Source organism: Ochotona curzoniae, unplaced genomic scaffold, assembly GCF_017591425.1.
Source record: "Ochotona curzoniae isolate NIBS_2020 unplaced genomic scaffold, NIBS_Ocur_1.0 scaffold_4505, whole genome shotgun sequence".
NCBI lineage: Eukaryota > Metazoa > Chordata > Mammalia > Lagomorpha > Ochotonidae > Ochotona > Ochotona curzoniae.
The window spans coordinates 49,046,325-49,062,713 of record NW_024467118.1 but is presented as its reverse complement, the minus strand read 5'-3'; the positions used below and the strand labels follow the sequence as shown (position 1 = coordinate 49,062,713).

Below are 16,389 nucleotides of genomic sequence, written 5' to 3'. Positions count from 1 at the left end.
ATCAGATGGAGCAGGCAGGACACAAACCAGAGCCATATGGGATATTGGCACCACAGGCGAAGGCTTAGCTTGTTGAGCCACCACATCACTCCCTACATTTCTTATTTCTTTGGTCCAAGATAAATCCACCATACCTATGATCAGTTTTAAAGAGGGTGGAGACATACAGCCTTTTCTCTCAGGACAGAATAATTGGAAATAGCCTGCCAGACCACCTATCACGGTGTTTATGAAATAAGTACTCACATTCCTTCTGCTCATATGCACAGATTTGTTGATCTCTTTTCTCAAATTTGAATGGTAATTTATACTCTCAAAAGTGCCTTTTACATTGATTATGATACCATTTAATACTGATGTTGTAAGGTGCTAATTAACGGAGGTGTATTAAGTTGCATTGCCTATGTATGGTCATTCACATACAGGGCATTCTTTTTCCTGTTCTGTATGTTTGATTCAATAATGTCACATGTATTTCAGTAAACTAAACATAAATTTTCACTTGTTTATTTTTAGTTGTGTGTGTAGTAAACATTCATAATCTAGAAACTTGAAATCTTCCAAAATTTGAAACTTTTTCAGCACCATACATTTTGCATTTTGATTTTTAGACTTCTAGGTTGGGAATTTCCTGTCCTGGAGTTTTTGTTAATATTTTAAATCTGAACAACCCTGTAATCTGAAACAGTCTGATTGAGACTTTCAGCTGGGGTCATCAATGTGAGGCTGGTAATAGAGACGGCTTTTTACCCTGAAATGGTGGGGTTCCACTAGCTTTTATAAATCCCAAGGAACTGAATCTTCAGTTAAACTGAGTTAAGGATAAAAGCTAATGTAAAACACTGACAGGACTGTTTTTCCCTCTTGGTTTATTCAGGTTATTACTGCAAATGCAGCCCCATGTATGTTGGGACATACTGTGAGATGAGCGTCAATCCGTGCTCCTCCAATCCATGCCTCTATGGTGGCACCTGCATGGTGGACAATGGCGACTTTGTTTGCCAATGTAGAGGATTATATACTGGTCAGAGGTATGTATCATTTTCTTAACTTTCATGATTAATTATACTCGAATTGTCTTCATATGTCATTGTGCATGTTGATCCCTCATCTGTTCATATTTCTTTATGTTATCTGAAATAGAATTATAAAGTTACACCTTTTTTTCCCCTTAATCTTTAGGTGCCAGCTTAGTCCATACTGCAAAGATGAACCCTGTAAAAATGGTGGAACATGTTTTGACAGTTTGGATGGTGCCGTTTGTCAGTGTGACTCAGGTTTTAGGGGAGAAAGGTAAATGATTTCCCTCAAGATATGTATTTGCATCTTTCTCTGTTGCCATATTTATGAATAGATACAACGAAACTTCATTATTACTCTATTACTTCAGAATTTAATGATAAGATCTCACATAGCTTCTTATGTAGTTTATCTTTTCACTCTGAAAAAGTTGCACAAATGACTGTGATCCTGGAAGAGACCAGCCTCCCTACTCTAACAGATACCATTGAAGCAGACACCCGTGGAGCAGTGCTCACGCCTCCTTGAGAAATGTCATTTCTTCCTTGCTTTGTAACATCCAGAAACCTTTCTCAGTTGTCTCATCTTCTTTATCATAATCCTTAGAGTGTTTCTTACTTTAGGTTTAAAAAAAGAGGCACAGGGGTGCCTGTTGTCCACTTGAAAGGTGGGTTAGAGATTTTAGTTCAGGTGGCCTTTTCACCTTAGAATTTTCATTAGTTCAGTTACAAAAAGTTGGGGAGTACATGCTGTTTGCAAATGCTTAGTGCAACATGCAAGGCTTAACTGTGCATCTTATTAGAGCACTTTTAAATGTTACCTCCTTGCAGGTATGCCATAGTTTTGCTCTAGTGTTGATTAAGCTCCTGAAATTTGCCATTTTGTCGCATGACCTCAGTTTACAAATTCACTTTTCTTATTTTTTTTTAAAGATTTATTTATTCTTATTACAAAGTCAGATATACAGAGAGAAGGAGAGACAAAGAGAAGATCTTCTGTCCTATGATTCACTCCCCAAGTGAGCGCAACAGTCAATGCTATGCGGGTCCAAAGCCAGGATCAGGAACTTCTTCCGGGTCTCCCACATGGGTGCAGGATCCCAAAGCTTTGGGCTGTCCTTGACTGCTTTCCCAGGCCACAAGCAGGGAGCTGGATGGGAAGTGGAGCTGCTGGGATTAGAACCGGCGCCCATATGGGATCCCGGTGCGTTGAAGGCGAGGACTTTAGGCGCTAGGCCACGCTGCCGAGCCCAATAAATTCACTTTTCTAATTCTACTCAGTGAATACTCCTAATACACTAGACAAAAATACATCAGTAATCTGGTGAATATGTGGGAAAGTAAGTGAATAAATTGTATAGGAGAAGGGAGAGTTTGAGGTAGGACAGGTAGATCTATATAGATAGGATAGGCGTCTGCTTAGCAATATGGAGAGGATTGCCTGGGGACTGCTCTGTCAGGCCAAGGGGACTGGGAAGGTTTCCAATGCAAATTCACTTTTTTGTTTTTCTGTGTGGACATCCCAACTAGTATCTTAACTACCCTAACTACATGTTTTCTTTTTAATAGTTTTTTTTTTATTTACTTATTTTCTCTTCATTTGGAATTCAGAGAGATAAGATGGAGATCTTCATCTGATGGGTCATGTCCCAAGTCCCCACAACAGTCCATGCTGGGAGCCTAGACCTCAGTCCCCATCTCCCATTTGGGTGCCAGGGACCCAAAGTACTTGGGGCATCATCTGCCCCCTTACAAGGTGTACTCTAGATAGAAGCTAGAGACCCAGGACTCGAACGAGGCACTTTGTTATAGCATGTAGGCAGAACCACCAGGAGCTTAACTATTGTGCCATATTCTCATTCCCAGAATAATTTTTGGAGAGTGAAACATAGGACCTGACACAAAGGCCCAGTGGCTAAATCCTTCCCTCACACTTGCCAGGATCCTATGTAGGCATCAGTTTGTGTCCCTGCTGTTCCCATTTCCCAACCAGCTCCCTGCTTGTGGCCTAGGAAAGCAGTGGATTGTGGCCCAAAGCCTTGGAACCTTGTACCCACATGGGAAACCTGCAGGAGACTCCTTGATCCTGGCTTTGGATTAGGCCACCTCTGGTCATTGTGGCTACTTGGGCAGTGAACCAGCAGACAGAAGATTTTTCTCTCTCCCTCTCTGTAAATCTACTTTTTGAGTAAAAATAAATCTTAAAAAAAAAATAAACACATAATTTTCTTTTTTTTTTTTTTAAAGATTTATTTTTATTATTTTTTATTGGAAAGGCGGATATACAGAGAGGAGAGACAGAGAGGAAGATCTTCCATCCGATGATTCACTCCCCAAGTGAGCCGCAACGGGTCGATACTATGCCGATCCAAAGCCAGGAGCCTCTTCCGGGTCTCCCACGCGGGTGCAGGGTCCCAAAGCTTTGGGCCGTCCTCAACTGCTTTCCCAGGCCACAGGCAGGGAGCTGGAAGGGAAGCGGGGCTGCCGGGATTAGAACCGGCGCCCGTATGGGATCCCGGGCGTGCAAGGCGAGGACTTAACCACTTGCGCCACCGCGCCGGGCCCAACACATAATTTTCTGTCTTTTCATATATTTTTTTCTAATTGTCATATTTCAAAAAAGAAAAACTCTTAGAAATGTGATCTGGTTTATTAGAGAATTTTTAGTGTTTCACTTATCAAAATACACATTTCAAATTTCTGAATGACAGCTTAGCTATTATACCTTGAGAGAAGCCAACATTTAGCATACGTGGTTCATTTAGTAATCTGTTGAATTCTAGAAAAATGGCAGTTAAATATTCACTTGAGATGTTTGTCTTTTAAATGCACCTTCAAAGTACATGATCAGAATAGCAGATACTTCACGAAAGAGTATTTTGTTGTTGGTGGTGGTATTATACCTTTTGGTTATTTTAGATTTTTGACGTATATCTTATTAAGGAAAGGTTAGCCTTTAGTCTGTGAAGATGGTAGTCTTAGCACAGTTTGACGCATATTGCAAAGGTCTCTGCTTGGCTTTCTTGACAGGTGTCAGAGTGACATTGACGAATGTGCAGGGAACCCCTGCCGGAACGGGGCCCTCTGTGAGAATACACACGGCTCCTACCACTGCAACTGCAGCCAGGAGTACAAAGGGAGACACTGTGAGGACGCCGCTCCCAATCTATACGTGTCGACCCCATGGAACATTGGTTTGGCTGAAGGCATAGGAATCATTCTGTTTATAGTAGGGATATTTTTGCTGGTGGTGGTGTTTGTCATCTGCCGCAAGATGATTAGTCAAAGGAAGAAACACCAGGCAGAGCCTGAAGACAAACACTTGGGACCAACTACAGCCTTCTTGCAAAGACCATACTTTGATTCAAAGCTAAATAAGAACATTTATTCAGACATACCACCCCAGGTGCCTGTCCGTCCTATCTCCTACACTCCAAGCATCCCAAGTGACTCTAGAAACAATCTGGACCGCAATTCCTTTGAAGGATCTGCTATACCTGAGCACCCTGAATTCAGCACTTTCAATCCCGAGTCGATGCATGGACACCGGAAGGCGGTGGCTGTCTGCAGTGTGGCTCCAAACTTGCCTCCCCCGCCCCCATCCAACTCTCCTTCTGATAGTGACTCAATCCAGAAGCCCAGCTGGGACTTTGACTATGACAGTAAGAATGGCTTTTTGTTGTTGCATTAAAATGTCACCGAAATCAACTGAGCATTTAGAAGTTTTGTCACAGCTTTCAGTGATTCCAGTCAAACCGTGGAGTCCTGGTTAGAGACTAACATGTCTCGTATCTAAACCCTCATTGTGGGTAAAACCTTTGGGAATGTCTTGAGCACCGCCTGAACCCTCAGAAACCCTATCTAGACATGTCCCAATGAATATTCCAGGAAGATAACTTTAGTTGTGTAATTGTTGCACATTCTCCACTGTGAATTTTTTGGTTTGATATATTAGAAAAAAATATATATGTGATGATTGGAGGAGGGGTATTATTTCTATGTCAAAATTATTTTTAATATGACTGGAAGAAGTGACATTATTCATTTTTATGATCAGACACATATTTGATGTTTTTTTAAAAAGCTGCATGTGCCATTTTCAAACAACATTCTAGTATTTTTTTAATTGGCTAATGATATCTAGAGTCGTGTGGATGGAAAATGTCTGTGGGTCTGAGATCTGTGAGGCTTTTGTCGTTTGAGTCATCCATGTATTGAAGTTCAGGTGGTCGTTTGCTTGGTAACGCTTGCTCTGCATTAGGATACAGTAGTGATTAAATCAAGCCCTGGTTCTCTACGAACTAACCATTTGTCATCTCTTCCTTTAGCTAAAGTGGTGGATCTTGATCCCTGTCTTTCCAAGAAACCTTTAGAAGAGAAGCCTTCCCAGCCGTACAGCGCCCGCGAAAGCCTGTCTGAAGTGCAGTCTCTTAGCTCCTTTCAGTCTGAATCATGTGATGACAATGGTGAGTAAGCGGAGCGGTGATATGCCACTGCTTGCTTGGTGATTGTACACACTACTGCTCGTTAAGGGACATAATTTAGATGCACTTAGACTACTTTGAAACAATACTTTGTACATAAGTTGCATGAACATTTTGCTGGGGAAGTATGTAGAATCTTCTTAATGAGTAGCAACTTGTTGGCAATAGGGAAGAAGATATAATTAATTTAAAGATAATTGCTATCTGATTGCTTAATTTTATTGACTCTTTTTGTATAACAGTAAATGTTATGGGAGTTCCCTGCAATTTCAAAAACCCTTGTAAACAACTCTTTCACACACACACATCAAGAAGAGATGTGATAGTCTGAAATGTTCGGCTTCAGTAGCACCATTGGTATTACAAGGTTTTATTTGTCTCTTCCCTCAACCCCACTGCGGCCCCAGCTCCCATTTGGATCAGAGCGTACTGACTGAGAGCACAGTGTAAGAGATTGCTAGTAAGTTTGATTATATTTCTAATGAAGAAAGTTTGACAATGGGATCTGTGACACCAGTTATGTTTTTGTGATTTCGCCAGGGTAGTTGGCATTAACAACCAGCTTTACCACATTAAAATGTGTAAGCAGAGAAAATTGTCACCATTCAGTAATGTTACAATGTAAGTTTTTAGTGGAGATTTTTGCTCAGAATTAGTTTCACAAGTTGTTTTTTTCTTGCAAACCTATAATGTATTTATATATCCAAATGTTTTGTTGCTGGAAAGAAACAACCCATCTCTACTGATATAATCCACACTAATTAGTGTAGTCTATTATAAAGCATAAACTTCTCCAAACTAAAGATGATAAGTATGTTCTATTGTTTTCTGCTATAAAGTCATATAATCACAGTGTATACTTATATTATATATGGACTACATAGATACTGCCTTGCTTGGTTAACTAAAACAAGAAGATAGAATTACTTCTTTGCAGTTTATGAAATAATTTTATCTTGGCCCCTAAATATTCTTCATAAATGCATTTTTTAATGTTGTTCAATAGTTTCTTTACTGGTTCTGTTTCTTGAAGCAACATTCTTTGTAATAATATCTTAAATACATGTAATATACTGTGTTCAAGTAAATTATGAAAGCTAATCTTCAACAAAAAACAACATACATTCAAAAGTGCTTGTGTTTTACTTGTTATTGTAATTAGTCATTGATCATGAAGTTAGTCTGCAGTTAAACATTTTATTACTAGTTTCTAAGCATGCTGTGGCATACGATCGCAAACTTAATGGCTTAAATCAGCATCCACTTTAGTATCTTACAGTTTCAATTTAGAAGTCCACTGTGACTGAACCACGTAAACTGCTGAGTCAATAGTCTGCCTCCCTTTTTGGAAATCCTAGCGAGGAATCTGTTTCTTTACTTGTCTCAGTTACTGGACATCACAGACATTCTTTGCTTCATGACTTTTTCCATCTTTCAGAGACAGCAACATTACATTCCACGGACCGTTTTTCTACTCGTAGGTCCTCCAAGGACAGCTGGGAAAGAGTGTCCCCTTTCAAAGACCTTTGTTAGTTCATGGAGACTACCCAGCTAATGCGGGAAATCTCCCTCTTTAAGTCCTTAACCCCATCAGCCACGTCACTTTTGCATGTCTAATGTATGCACAGATCCCCAGGATCAGCATGTGGGCATGCCTGCAGGTCAGTCCTCTGCCTGCCGCATGTGTGACAGTGAATGTGGCACTGCAAAACAGGCTGAAACTGAAATGAGGAGTGAGTGTACATGGGAAGCAGACAGTCTGTATTTCTCTGCTGGTCTGTTGGCTCACTGTTAGTCCATCTGCCAAAGACCAGAAATTCAGGGTGGCAGTAACAGCAGGGACAAACTGTTTTTGTCATCATGGTGCATAAGCATCTCTTAAAATGTTTTTTTATGGGGACACCGTATAAGTTCGTTGCATGGACTCAATAGAGTAACTCATCAAGTGTATTACTTTGTTAAGTCTTTCATCCAAGAGATGTTAGGATAAGAATTGTTTTTGTTCTAATACAATCCGTAATTGTAATTGTGAAAAAAATCAGTAGCTAACATTTTTTCCCAAATTCAAAAAAAAAATATTTTCTTTCTTTGACTAATAATAAGTTTAAAGTTCGGTTAGAAACGCACGAACAGTGCAAGGGTCTCTTGTTCCACTGTATGGCTGGATTAAAGCATTAGCTTCACGGTTTTCAAGTTATGAGCTAGCAGATCTTTAGGATGAATGAATTCTGTTTTATGTGCTGATTTCTAACTAACTGAAGATGTTCCTAATTGACTCCTTTTGTACCTTTTTACAAGCTTCCATAGTGACTGTAATACACCTTGTCAATGCTGTAGTTGACACGGTAAATAAAGAAGGTACAGTCGTCAGTGCTCTTGTTCATGTATGTGTTTCCCTGTGGCGGTGGCACTGGAGTACTGTGCTGTGACTTTGAGGGATTTGAGTGCTTTATTTGTCCCTGTGTGTATATTCATAATTCGGATGTGTTACAAAAATATTTCTATGTCAGTCATAGCTCTTTGTTATGTTTTGCCATTCATAGTGATTTATGCAGACATCAGAAGTAACACAGAGGATCTTAAGAACTTGTTTCTATGTGATACCATATTGAGAAATTTGTAAACAATTCTAACTGAGAAAAATTTTCATACAGAAAATTCTGTTTATGTGAGAATAGGGCTGAATTCCACAAAGCTTGTATGATTAGCATACAACTGAATCTGCACCTTTGGTTTTTTCCCTAGATTCGATTAAAGAAAAGGGCAGAATATGGTAGAAGATATATATTCATCTTTGATTTAGTGGGAAATGATTTAATTTCAAGATTGTAAGCAATGACATTAACCATGTCCTTCAAATTACTTTGAATTATATTAGCCATTAATTAGTGCCCCCAAGCCGAGTAAGAACACATGAAAGGCAGCAGGTAGTAGTTTTCAAAGTATAAGGCAGATTAGGTTACCTACAGGGCTGGTTAAAAGCGCAACAGCTGGTGCCCAGCTCCAGATTTTGTGATCACACAGGTCTGCATCCGGCCTTGAGAATTCGCAGTCTTAACCAATTCCCAATTCTGCTGTAGCTGGGCCCACATTTAGAGAATGATGTGCACAGGCCATCAGAGTGTGCAGATGGAAGCTCCAGAAAACAGAGCAGCCTGGCTGGTAGCACCGTGTGTTCTCAGGATCTAAGCAGGAAGGGCAGGGTGCGGTTTCACTGTTCATCATTACAGCTTTAGATAAGGCTTAGCTTCCTGCCCGAGAAATGCCAAGTGTTTGTTTGATGAGTCAGAGATCTCTGTGTTTTGTCTAGTAACTTTTAGTTTTGCCATGATGATATGCCAATGTTTTAAGTATTGATGGGATTTTAAAAAGCAGATTTTAAAACAGCTCCTTCGTTAGTATCTCTTTTCCTAAACATTTCATTTGGCCCATTTCCAAAATAAAAATGGAATTTGAAGTTGAAACCTAGCTAAAGTTTTAAGGATGTGGGATACCTATTATATTTTAAAAAGTTGTACCCTCCCCCTTTACTATAAAAGGGTTTACTGTATTACAAACTTTAAAAATATTATGTTAGATATATATTGTCTCAGTACTGAATTATTCATTTTTAGGACCATCACATATACTCACATCCTCAGAAGAAAACCTTCTATCAAATATTGTATCCCAAATTACTTAATCACCTGATTTTTTTAAAGAACTTTACAGAATGCAGAGAAACCCTGTTTAGAAAATCACTACCATGGCATACTTCCGTGACGATTCTTGCTTTCACGGCCGTCAGTGTTCCCTAACAGCTTGTGTCAGTCTGTTGTACACTGTCCTGTTTAATCCTAATGAAAGCTCTAAAGAATTTGCATCCTTGTTTCAATAAGGGAACCTGGAGTTTAGTGCATCATGTGACCCTATCTGACAGTGACACTTACAATGCAACTGTTTGGTGCTTCAGTGAGAGCCCTGACAAGTCAAGTGTGATTACAGGTTTGGGGAAGAAGGGCAGAGAGGAGGCGTAGTTAATGATCTCCCTAGAGGACACGCGACAGTGTAAATGTAACATCCATTCAAAGGGGGATAAGGTTTGGAAAGATTTTCAGCCTTCAGTGATCTGTGTTTACTTATACATTTCTTCATACTTAATGTACTTTTGAAATTTAAAATAGGCTGTCAAGTAGGTGTGCATTATGCAGCTTTAGATGTCTTTGCATTATTACCTAAGCAACCCGAGGAGTTTACATTGTATTAGAACTTGTAGTTTTTATTTTAGTCACTGTTAAGAGAACTCTGTGTTGAGATTGAGATTTTCATAAATAAGGGGGAAGTAGGAAAATCGGGTTTGAGTTTCTTAGCAGTGTTGTCTCTACTTTATCACCACTCATTGTTTCCTTGCCCTCCCATATCCCCTTTTATTTGTGCGACATAAATTTCTCCCAACCATTGGGAATTCGCTAATGGCTTAAAGACGTGTTCTATGGCTGACTGGGCCTTTGTCAGCAGTGTACATTGGATTGCGTACTGTTTTGCCTCTTCAGCCATCAATCTGTTTTAATTATAAATGTTTTCTTTTCTTCCTACTGTACCACCAAAAGAATCTTTGGCTGCTCCTGACCTCAGCAAACCAAGAGGTGACTTATGCATGCCAGTTGCTCATTGATGATCACTAAACACATGGATGCAGGGTTGGCGCCCCCCTCAAGCCAACTTGCTTCACATGGTTGCTCAGTGTTTGCAGCAGTAACTAAGTACATGGTTGTCTGTGCACTGCCTTGTGAATACATATTGCCTAACCATTTCCTGTCTAGTTAAAGGATTTTTAAAATCCTAAGAAAAAAAAAAACTGTCCCTAAATTGGGAAGTTTTTTTTTTTAAAATCATGATTATTTTACACAATTTAAAGTGATGCAAAGATTAATTGTAGTTTCTCTAAAGTTGTTACATTTTTGAATGCTTGTTTGTGTTTTGCTTGACTGGGAGGCATGCATTGGCACATACCTATTGTGAGAGAATTCATTGTTTCACTGAGGTGAAAGCATGGCCACACCTGCTAATATTAAATGCCTTATTAAAAAGGAAGTGTATGTTGTAAATTTTAGCATGCTGCATAATACTTTTATTTTTTAAAAGTTACCTCAGTGGTTTTTTTTTCCAGTGACATAATGCAATCTTGGGACTTTTGTTATTTTACTCAAGATACAGTCCTCCTTTGTGAAAGGACAGACTTCTGTCTTAATATCTAAAACCTAAAAAAAAAAAAAAGAAGAAGAAGAAACAAAGTGCTTTTCTTCTACTTCTCTTCACCTCGAACAGTGGGTTCTCAATGGCAGAAGTAAAGTGGAAAGGCTGGACAGAATTAATTTGTGGAGAAGTGCATGTGATGTTAGCATTCCATTTCTTAGGCCCCGGTTGTTTCTTTGCAAGTTAGGCACGTCCATAAAGCCAAGTCCATGTTCTAGAAACAGAACCTGGTCCTCAAAACTGGGCCTGGCTGGAGGGGCATCTTCAAAGGCAAACCAGAGGTTTCCAGGGTGCTGAGCATGGAGTGAATGCATCCGTGTGTCTGCATCTTTGTGCCCTTCGCCTTGTGAGCTCGTTCTGCATGGCTCCAAAGCTGGAGGGAAAACTCACTGAAATTGTGTTTCCTTTTCCACGAAGGGTATCACTGGGATACATCGGATTGGATGCCAAGCGTTCCTCTGCCAGACATCCAGGAGTTCCCTAACTACGAGGTGATCGATGAGCAGACACCGCTGTACTCCGCAGACCCGAGTGCCATCGACACAGACTATTATCCCGGTGGTTATGACATCGAGAGTGATTTCCCACCGCCACCGGAAGACTTCCCCGCGCCTGATGAACTTCCCCCCTTACCTCCAGAGTTCAGCGACCAGTTTGAATCCATTCACCCTCCAAGAGACATGCCGGCTGCAGGTAGCTTGGGCTCCTCACCGAGAAACCGGCAGAGGTTCCACCTGAATCAGTACCTGCCCAGTTTCTATCCCACCGATATGCCTGAACCTCAAAAAAAAGGCACTGGTGACAACAGTACTTGTCGAGAACCCTACGTTCCTTACCCTCCAGGGCATCAAAGGAACTTTGAAGCCCCCACTGTAGAAAACATGCCCATGTCTGTGTATGCTTCCACGGCTTCCTGCTCTGACGTGTCAGCGTGCTGTGAAGTGGAGTCCGAGGTCATGATGAGTGACTATGAGAGCGGAGATGATGGCCACTTCGATGAGGTGACGATTCCGCCGCTCGATTCCCAGCAGCATACAGAAGTCTGACACTCAAACTTCCCCGCCCCCCATAAAGTGCCTGGACTTTAACAAACCTAGAGATTATATAAATACTCTCCTGCATTGTTCTTTGTAGCAGTGCTTGAGCGCTTCTTTTCGGTGAGCTAAAATGGGCATGGCTGCACTGAATCACACGCCACTTGACATGTCAGCCATTTCCAGTGTCCTAACCTACTGTAATTGGATGAGACTGTCCTTAGCTGTTTCATTTCTAAACGTCTTCTTTTGTATTTACATCTGTCCATGTTCAAATAATGGAAAAAAAAATCAGTCCCACTGTCTCGTTAGCATGACTCATGTATTTATATAGATTTGATTACTTTAATTTTCCTGTCTTTTCTTTTTTGTAAATTTTATGTACAGATTTGATTTTTTTCATAGTTTGAACTAGGTTTTTAAAAATACATTGTGCATTTGTTTCCAACTGAATCTTGGTGGTGTTAGTATCATTACCTAGCACCCTGATTTTTAAATATAACCAGGGCCTCATTATATGTTGTTTTCCACTGACGTATGACATTTCATTACTACATTTCAATAGTCATTTATTTCCAGTTGTATATAAGATGAGGAAAGATCTGATACATGGACATGTCTTAAATGGGTTGCTTTATTTTAGAATTATAAACATTTTTCATTATTGGAAAGTGTAACGGGGACCTTCTGCATATCTGTGTAGAACCAAAACCACCATGACACAGTTTTTATAGTGTCTGTATATTTGTGATGCAATGGTCTTGTAAAGGTTTTTACTGAAAATTACCATTAGCCAGTCTTTCTTACTGACAATAAATTATTAATAAAATCCTGTTGCTTCATTGCATGTTTTTCTTTTGTGTTCAGGATTCAGTTGATGAGTTGAGAGAGAAAACTGGATGAATAAATGCATGGAAGGATGTATGTAGATGTTTTTGGTCTTGTGTCTGAAGGTAAATCAAAGCCAAACCATGTTGTATTTACAGCTATAACCACCAGGTGGCAGAGTGTGGCTATTTGATGTGGGTCAAAACTAGACAGGAGGGTAAATAGCCAAACATTTGTGTAATATTTTCTAATTGAAACTTAAAGAAAGATTTCCGTTTTGTAGCTTCACAGTTATCATGATTTAATTGCCATAGTTTATACGCCTTTTTTGTCAATATTTCTATCAGAAAGTCTTGGAGTAGTATCCCACATCAGAGGATTGGGTTTGGGTTCCTTCTCTGGCTCCTGATTCCATCTTCCTGCTAGGAGGGATCCTGGGAGGAGGCAATGATGAACCGAGTGATTGGGAGATGTGGGTAGACTGTTCAGGTCCAACCCTGGTCATTGCAGGCACTGGAGGAGTGAAGCCCGACAGATTGGCATTTGTGCTCTCTCTCCATGTATCTTTCTCTACTTCCCCTTCATGTAAAATCCATAAATGATAATTTTATGCTGTTTACTCAAGCCACATATTCATTGAATGAATATATTTTTGAATATATCCTGGCATTGGAGTAAAGGCCTACAGATAATGAGGGGGGACATAATGTGTGTCTCTGGAGATGCACATTGCAGCAGGGTCCTGGGACTGGTGTGTGAATAGAAGACGGTGACCTGCCATGAAAAATGCTCTGGGACTTGTTTACAACTATCAAGTAATCTGCCCGTTCCTTCCTTTCGTCTTGGTCACTTGTCCCATGGAGCCCTTCTTCCAGGTGACCCCCTCCAGTCGGTTGCTTCCTTGAACACCGGCACAGCTGTTGGTCTGGTGATTTCCGTTTGTTATCATCTCATTAATCCTTGCCACAGACTTCATGACTTTTCTTTCAACTCAGCTCTTGTTTTCATGATGTGCATTATTTCCTGAGAAAGCATGAACGGGAAGTTATTTTGTGATATTTCTGGAAATGTCTATTGTACTGTCATGCTTAATGAACTGTGTGAGCATAGATTTCTGCTTAGTAGACAAATGTCATTCTTAATTTTGAAATCATTAAACTATTATGCTCTAAACTTCCCTTGCTACTATTGAATTGTCCATATCTTTTCCTAACTTTCTTATTGGTGACCTAATTTTACAGTTCTCACAGATCTTGTGGGACAGTAAAGATTTAAGATGTCTGGATAATGTGTCTTGGTGTGAGGCTTTTCCGTTGCATTGATCTTTAGCTTCAATTCGGGAAGCCAAGACCTTGGGGAACACTCCTGTGTTGCATCAAAGTCAACTTCTTTGCCTCTTTTTTTCTGAGTTCTCTGAGTCTCCTAACTATAGGCTGTCTGACCTGCTAAGTCAATCTTCTGAGTTTTTTTTTTAATTGACTTCCTACATTCATTCTTGGTCTAGTCCCCTTCCTAAGATTCATTCCGTATATTTTTCCATGCCTTCTGTTAACATTGTGGTTCAGCTGTTGTGTTTTTTAGCTTTTGAAGTTTTGGTCATGTTCTGAATGCTTCACTTACAGAATGGGTATTTCCCCCCAGTTTCTTGGCTCTCTTGTCTTGGTCTCATCTTTCTAATTGCAGTCCTTGGAATCTTCCTGTTGTGTCTGGTTCTCCTTCAAGCTGCATCTTAATATTCCTTTTGATTGGCTGTGGTCTTTTTTTCTTTCCCCTTTGGAAGCTCTTCTCTTATTTAGTGAGGCACTCAGGTGGATGGTAAGCTCCCAGGGGTGGTCGTGAATCTGTGGGCCATCCTTTGACCTCTGGGATTGTCACCTAGGACTGTTTGAAGATAATCCACATGCATCTCCATACTGTGCACCTGATTCTTCACCCATTTCCAGGGTGCCTATTAAGTGTCTTGTTTCTATTCTCTAGGCTGCGACAGCTGAGAGCCTTTGTCTGCTGAGACATGGCTTATCACTCCCCCACATGCTGCCAGCCTTGGGCTGTCCTAGGGTTCGGGGTTAGCATAGCACATCTTGATTACAGTGGAGTTTCTTTTTAACCTTCTTCTCCACCCACCCCTTTTCTTGGTTTGAAATGGGTTTTTTAATCACATTTTGCTTAATTTCTGTTAGAAATTGTATTGTGGGCCCGGTGCCATGGCTCAATGGCTACATCCTCACCTTGCAAGTGCCAAGTCCCATATGGGTGCCTATTCATGTGCTGGATACTCTACTTCCCATCTAGCTCCCTGCTTGTGTCCTGGGAAAGCAGTAGAGGACGGCCCAAAGCCTTGGGACCCTGCAAACCCATGTGGGAGATCCAGAGGAGGCTCCTGCCACCTGGCTTCAGATCGGCACATTTCTGGCCATTGTGGCCATTTGGGAAGTGAACCAGTGGTTGGATGATCTTTGTCTAGCTCTCCTGTGGGTAAGTCCAATCTGCCTTTCCAATAATAATAAACAAAATCTTTTTTTAAAAGTGTTAGATTTTTCAAGAGGAGATAGAAATGTCATGTTCTGCTCCCTTAAACTGGAGGTCTGGGAAATTCTCTTGGCCCTTAGTTTGAAGTGTTTGGAAGAACATGGATATATTGTCTTTTGGTTGCCATGTAAGACATTCTCATAGAGTTGGTAGCTTGCAGTGACTCATTACTTGTCTTGCTGTGTGTCGGAGGCCCAGGCTTGCATGACTTGGCTGGTCTCTACTCAGAATCCAAGAATGTGAAATCAAGTTGTCATCTGAGCTGTGTCGTGTGGGACCCAGGGCCTCATTCAAGCTCCATGAAGCTGCTCCCAGAGTTCACTTGTTTACAGTTCTACAATGCAGGTCTTGTTTTCTAGCTGCCTCTAAGACTAAGGTTCCCCCTTTCTTACTGTCTTTACTTTCTGAACAGCTGCTGCTTCCCTCAGTTCATAGCTCCTTGGCCTACTCACTGCTTGGTACCTTAGACCTTCAAAACCAGCTTCCATTCTCAATGACCTCAGGAAAGTCTCCCTCCCCCCACGCCCCTTTTCTTAAGGGCTCCCTGGGTGAAGTCAGAGTGCCCACCCAGAAGCTTCACAGTCTCCCTTCTGACTAACAGCTAGTTGGCCAGCAGCCTATTGGGGGATCCCACCACGTTCTAAATCACATCCATACTAGCTTGGGGGCCAGATATGCATGTTCCCTGCAGGTGGGGTTCTTAGGGCCGCTCTTAGAGCTTAGCTGCCACACTTGGCACTATTGCTTTTTTTGCGGGTTGGCAGGCGCTTCTCAACCATCAACTGAAAATAATAACTATTTATATCTTTTAAATGATAGTGTCACATCTTCCATTAGCTGGAAATGACTCAACAGTTTATGTGGACTCTCAACATCAGTCTTCCAAAGGATGCATTGACATACAACAAACATACAACAAACAATATGAATTCGCACAAACACTTGGAGAACAGAAGAGCACAAGTACCCACAAAGGGTTAGAGAATGCTTTTCAGTGTCTTTTCCTAAAAGCCTTTTATCTGCACACCCCTTGACAGGCAGAGGGAGTGATCTGTCAAGCGTTCTGCTCAGGGTTTCTCTGCGTCTTGTCTGCTTGGTGCCCCTCAGCGTGCCCTTGAAAGCTGAGGTGCCGCTAAGCATCCTGCGACTTCCGTCATACTGCACCTGTGACTCCCCGGAGTGGGGAGAGAGATGCACTACATCTGAAGACCACTGCTGCCTGTCGCAGACCATTCCTGACTGAAATTGCTCCTCTTCATT

At 41.0% G+C, this 16,389-nt stretch overlaps 1 protein-coding gene across 1 annotated transcript in view; it reads left to right on the top strand.

Moving 5' to 3' along the window:
• The window catches only part of FAT1 (FAT atypical cadherin 1), a 116,142-nt gene extending 103,539 nt beyond the window's left edge, over window positions 1-12,603 (top strand). Inside the window, exons 23-27 of the mRNA XM_040966234.1 lie at window positions 878-1,031; window positions 1,183-1,293; window positions 4,050-4,681; window positions 5,348-5,485; window positions 11,156-12,603. Of these exons, the coding sequence (XP_040822168.1) occupies window positions 878-1,031; window positions 1,183-1,293; window positions 4,050-4,681; window positions 5,348-5,485; window positions 11,156-11,784 (1,664 nt within the window). The 3' untranslated portion in view covers window positions 11,785-12,603. The remainder of the gene's footprint in view (window positions 1-877; window positions 1,032-1,182; window positions 1,294-4,049; window positions 4,682-5,347; window positions 5,486-11,155) is intronic.
• The last annotated feature ends 3,786 nt before the right edge of the window (window positions 12,604-16,389 follow it).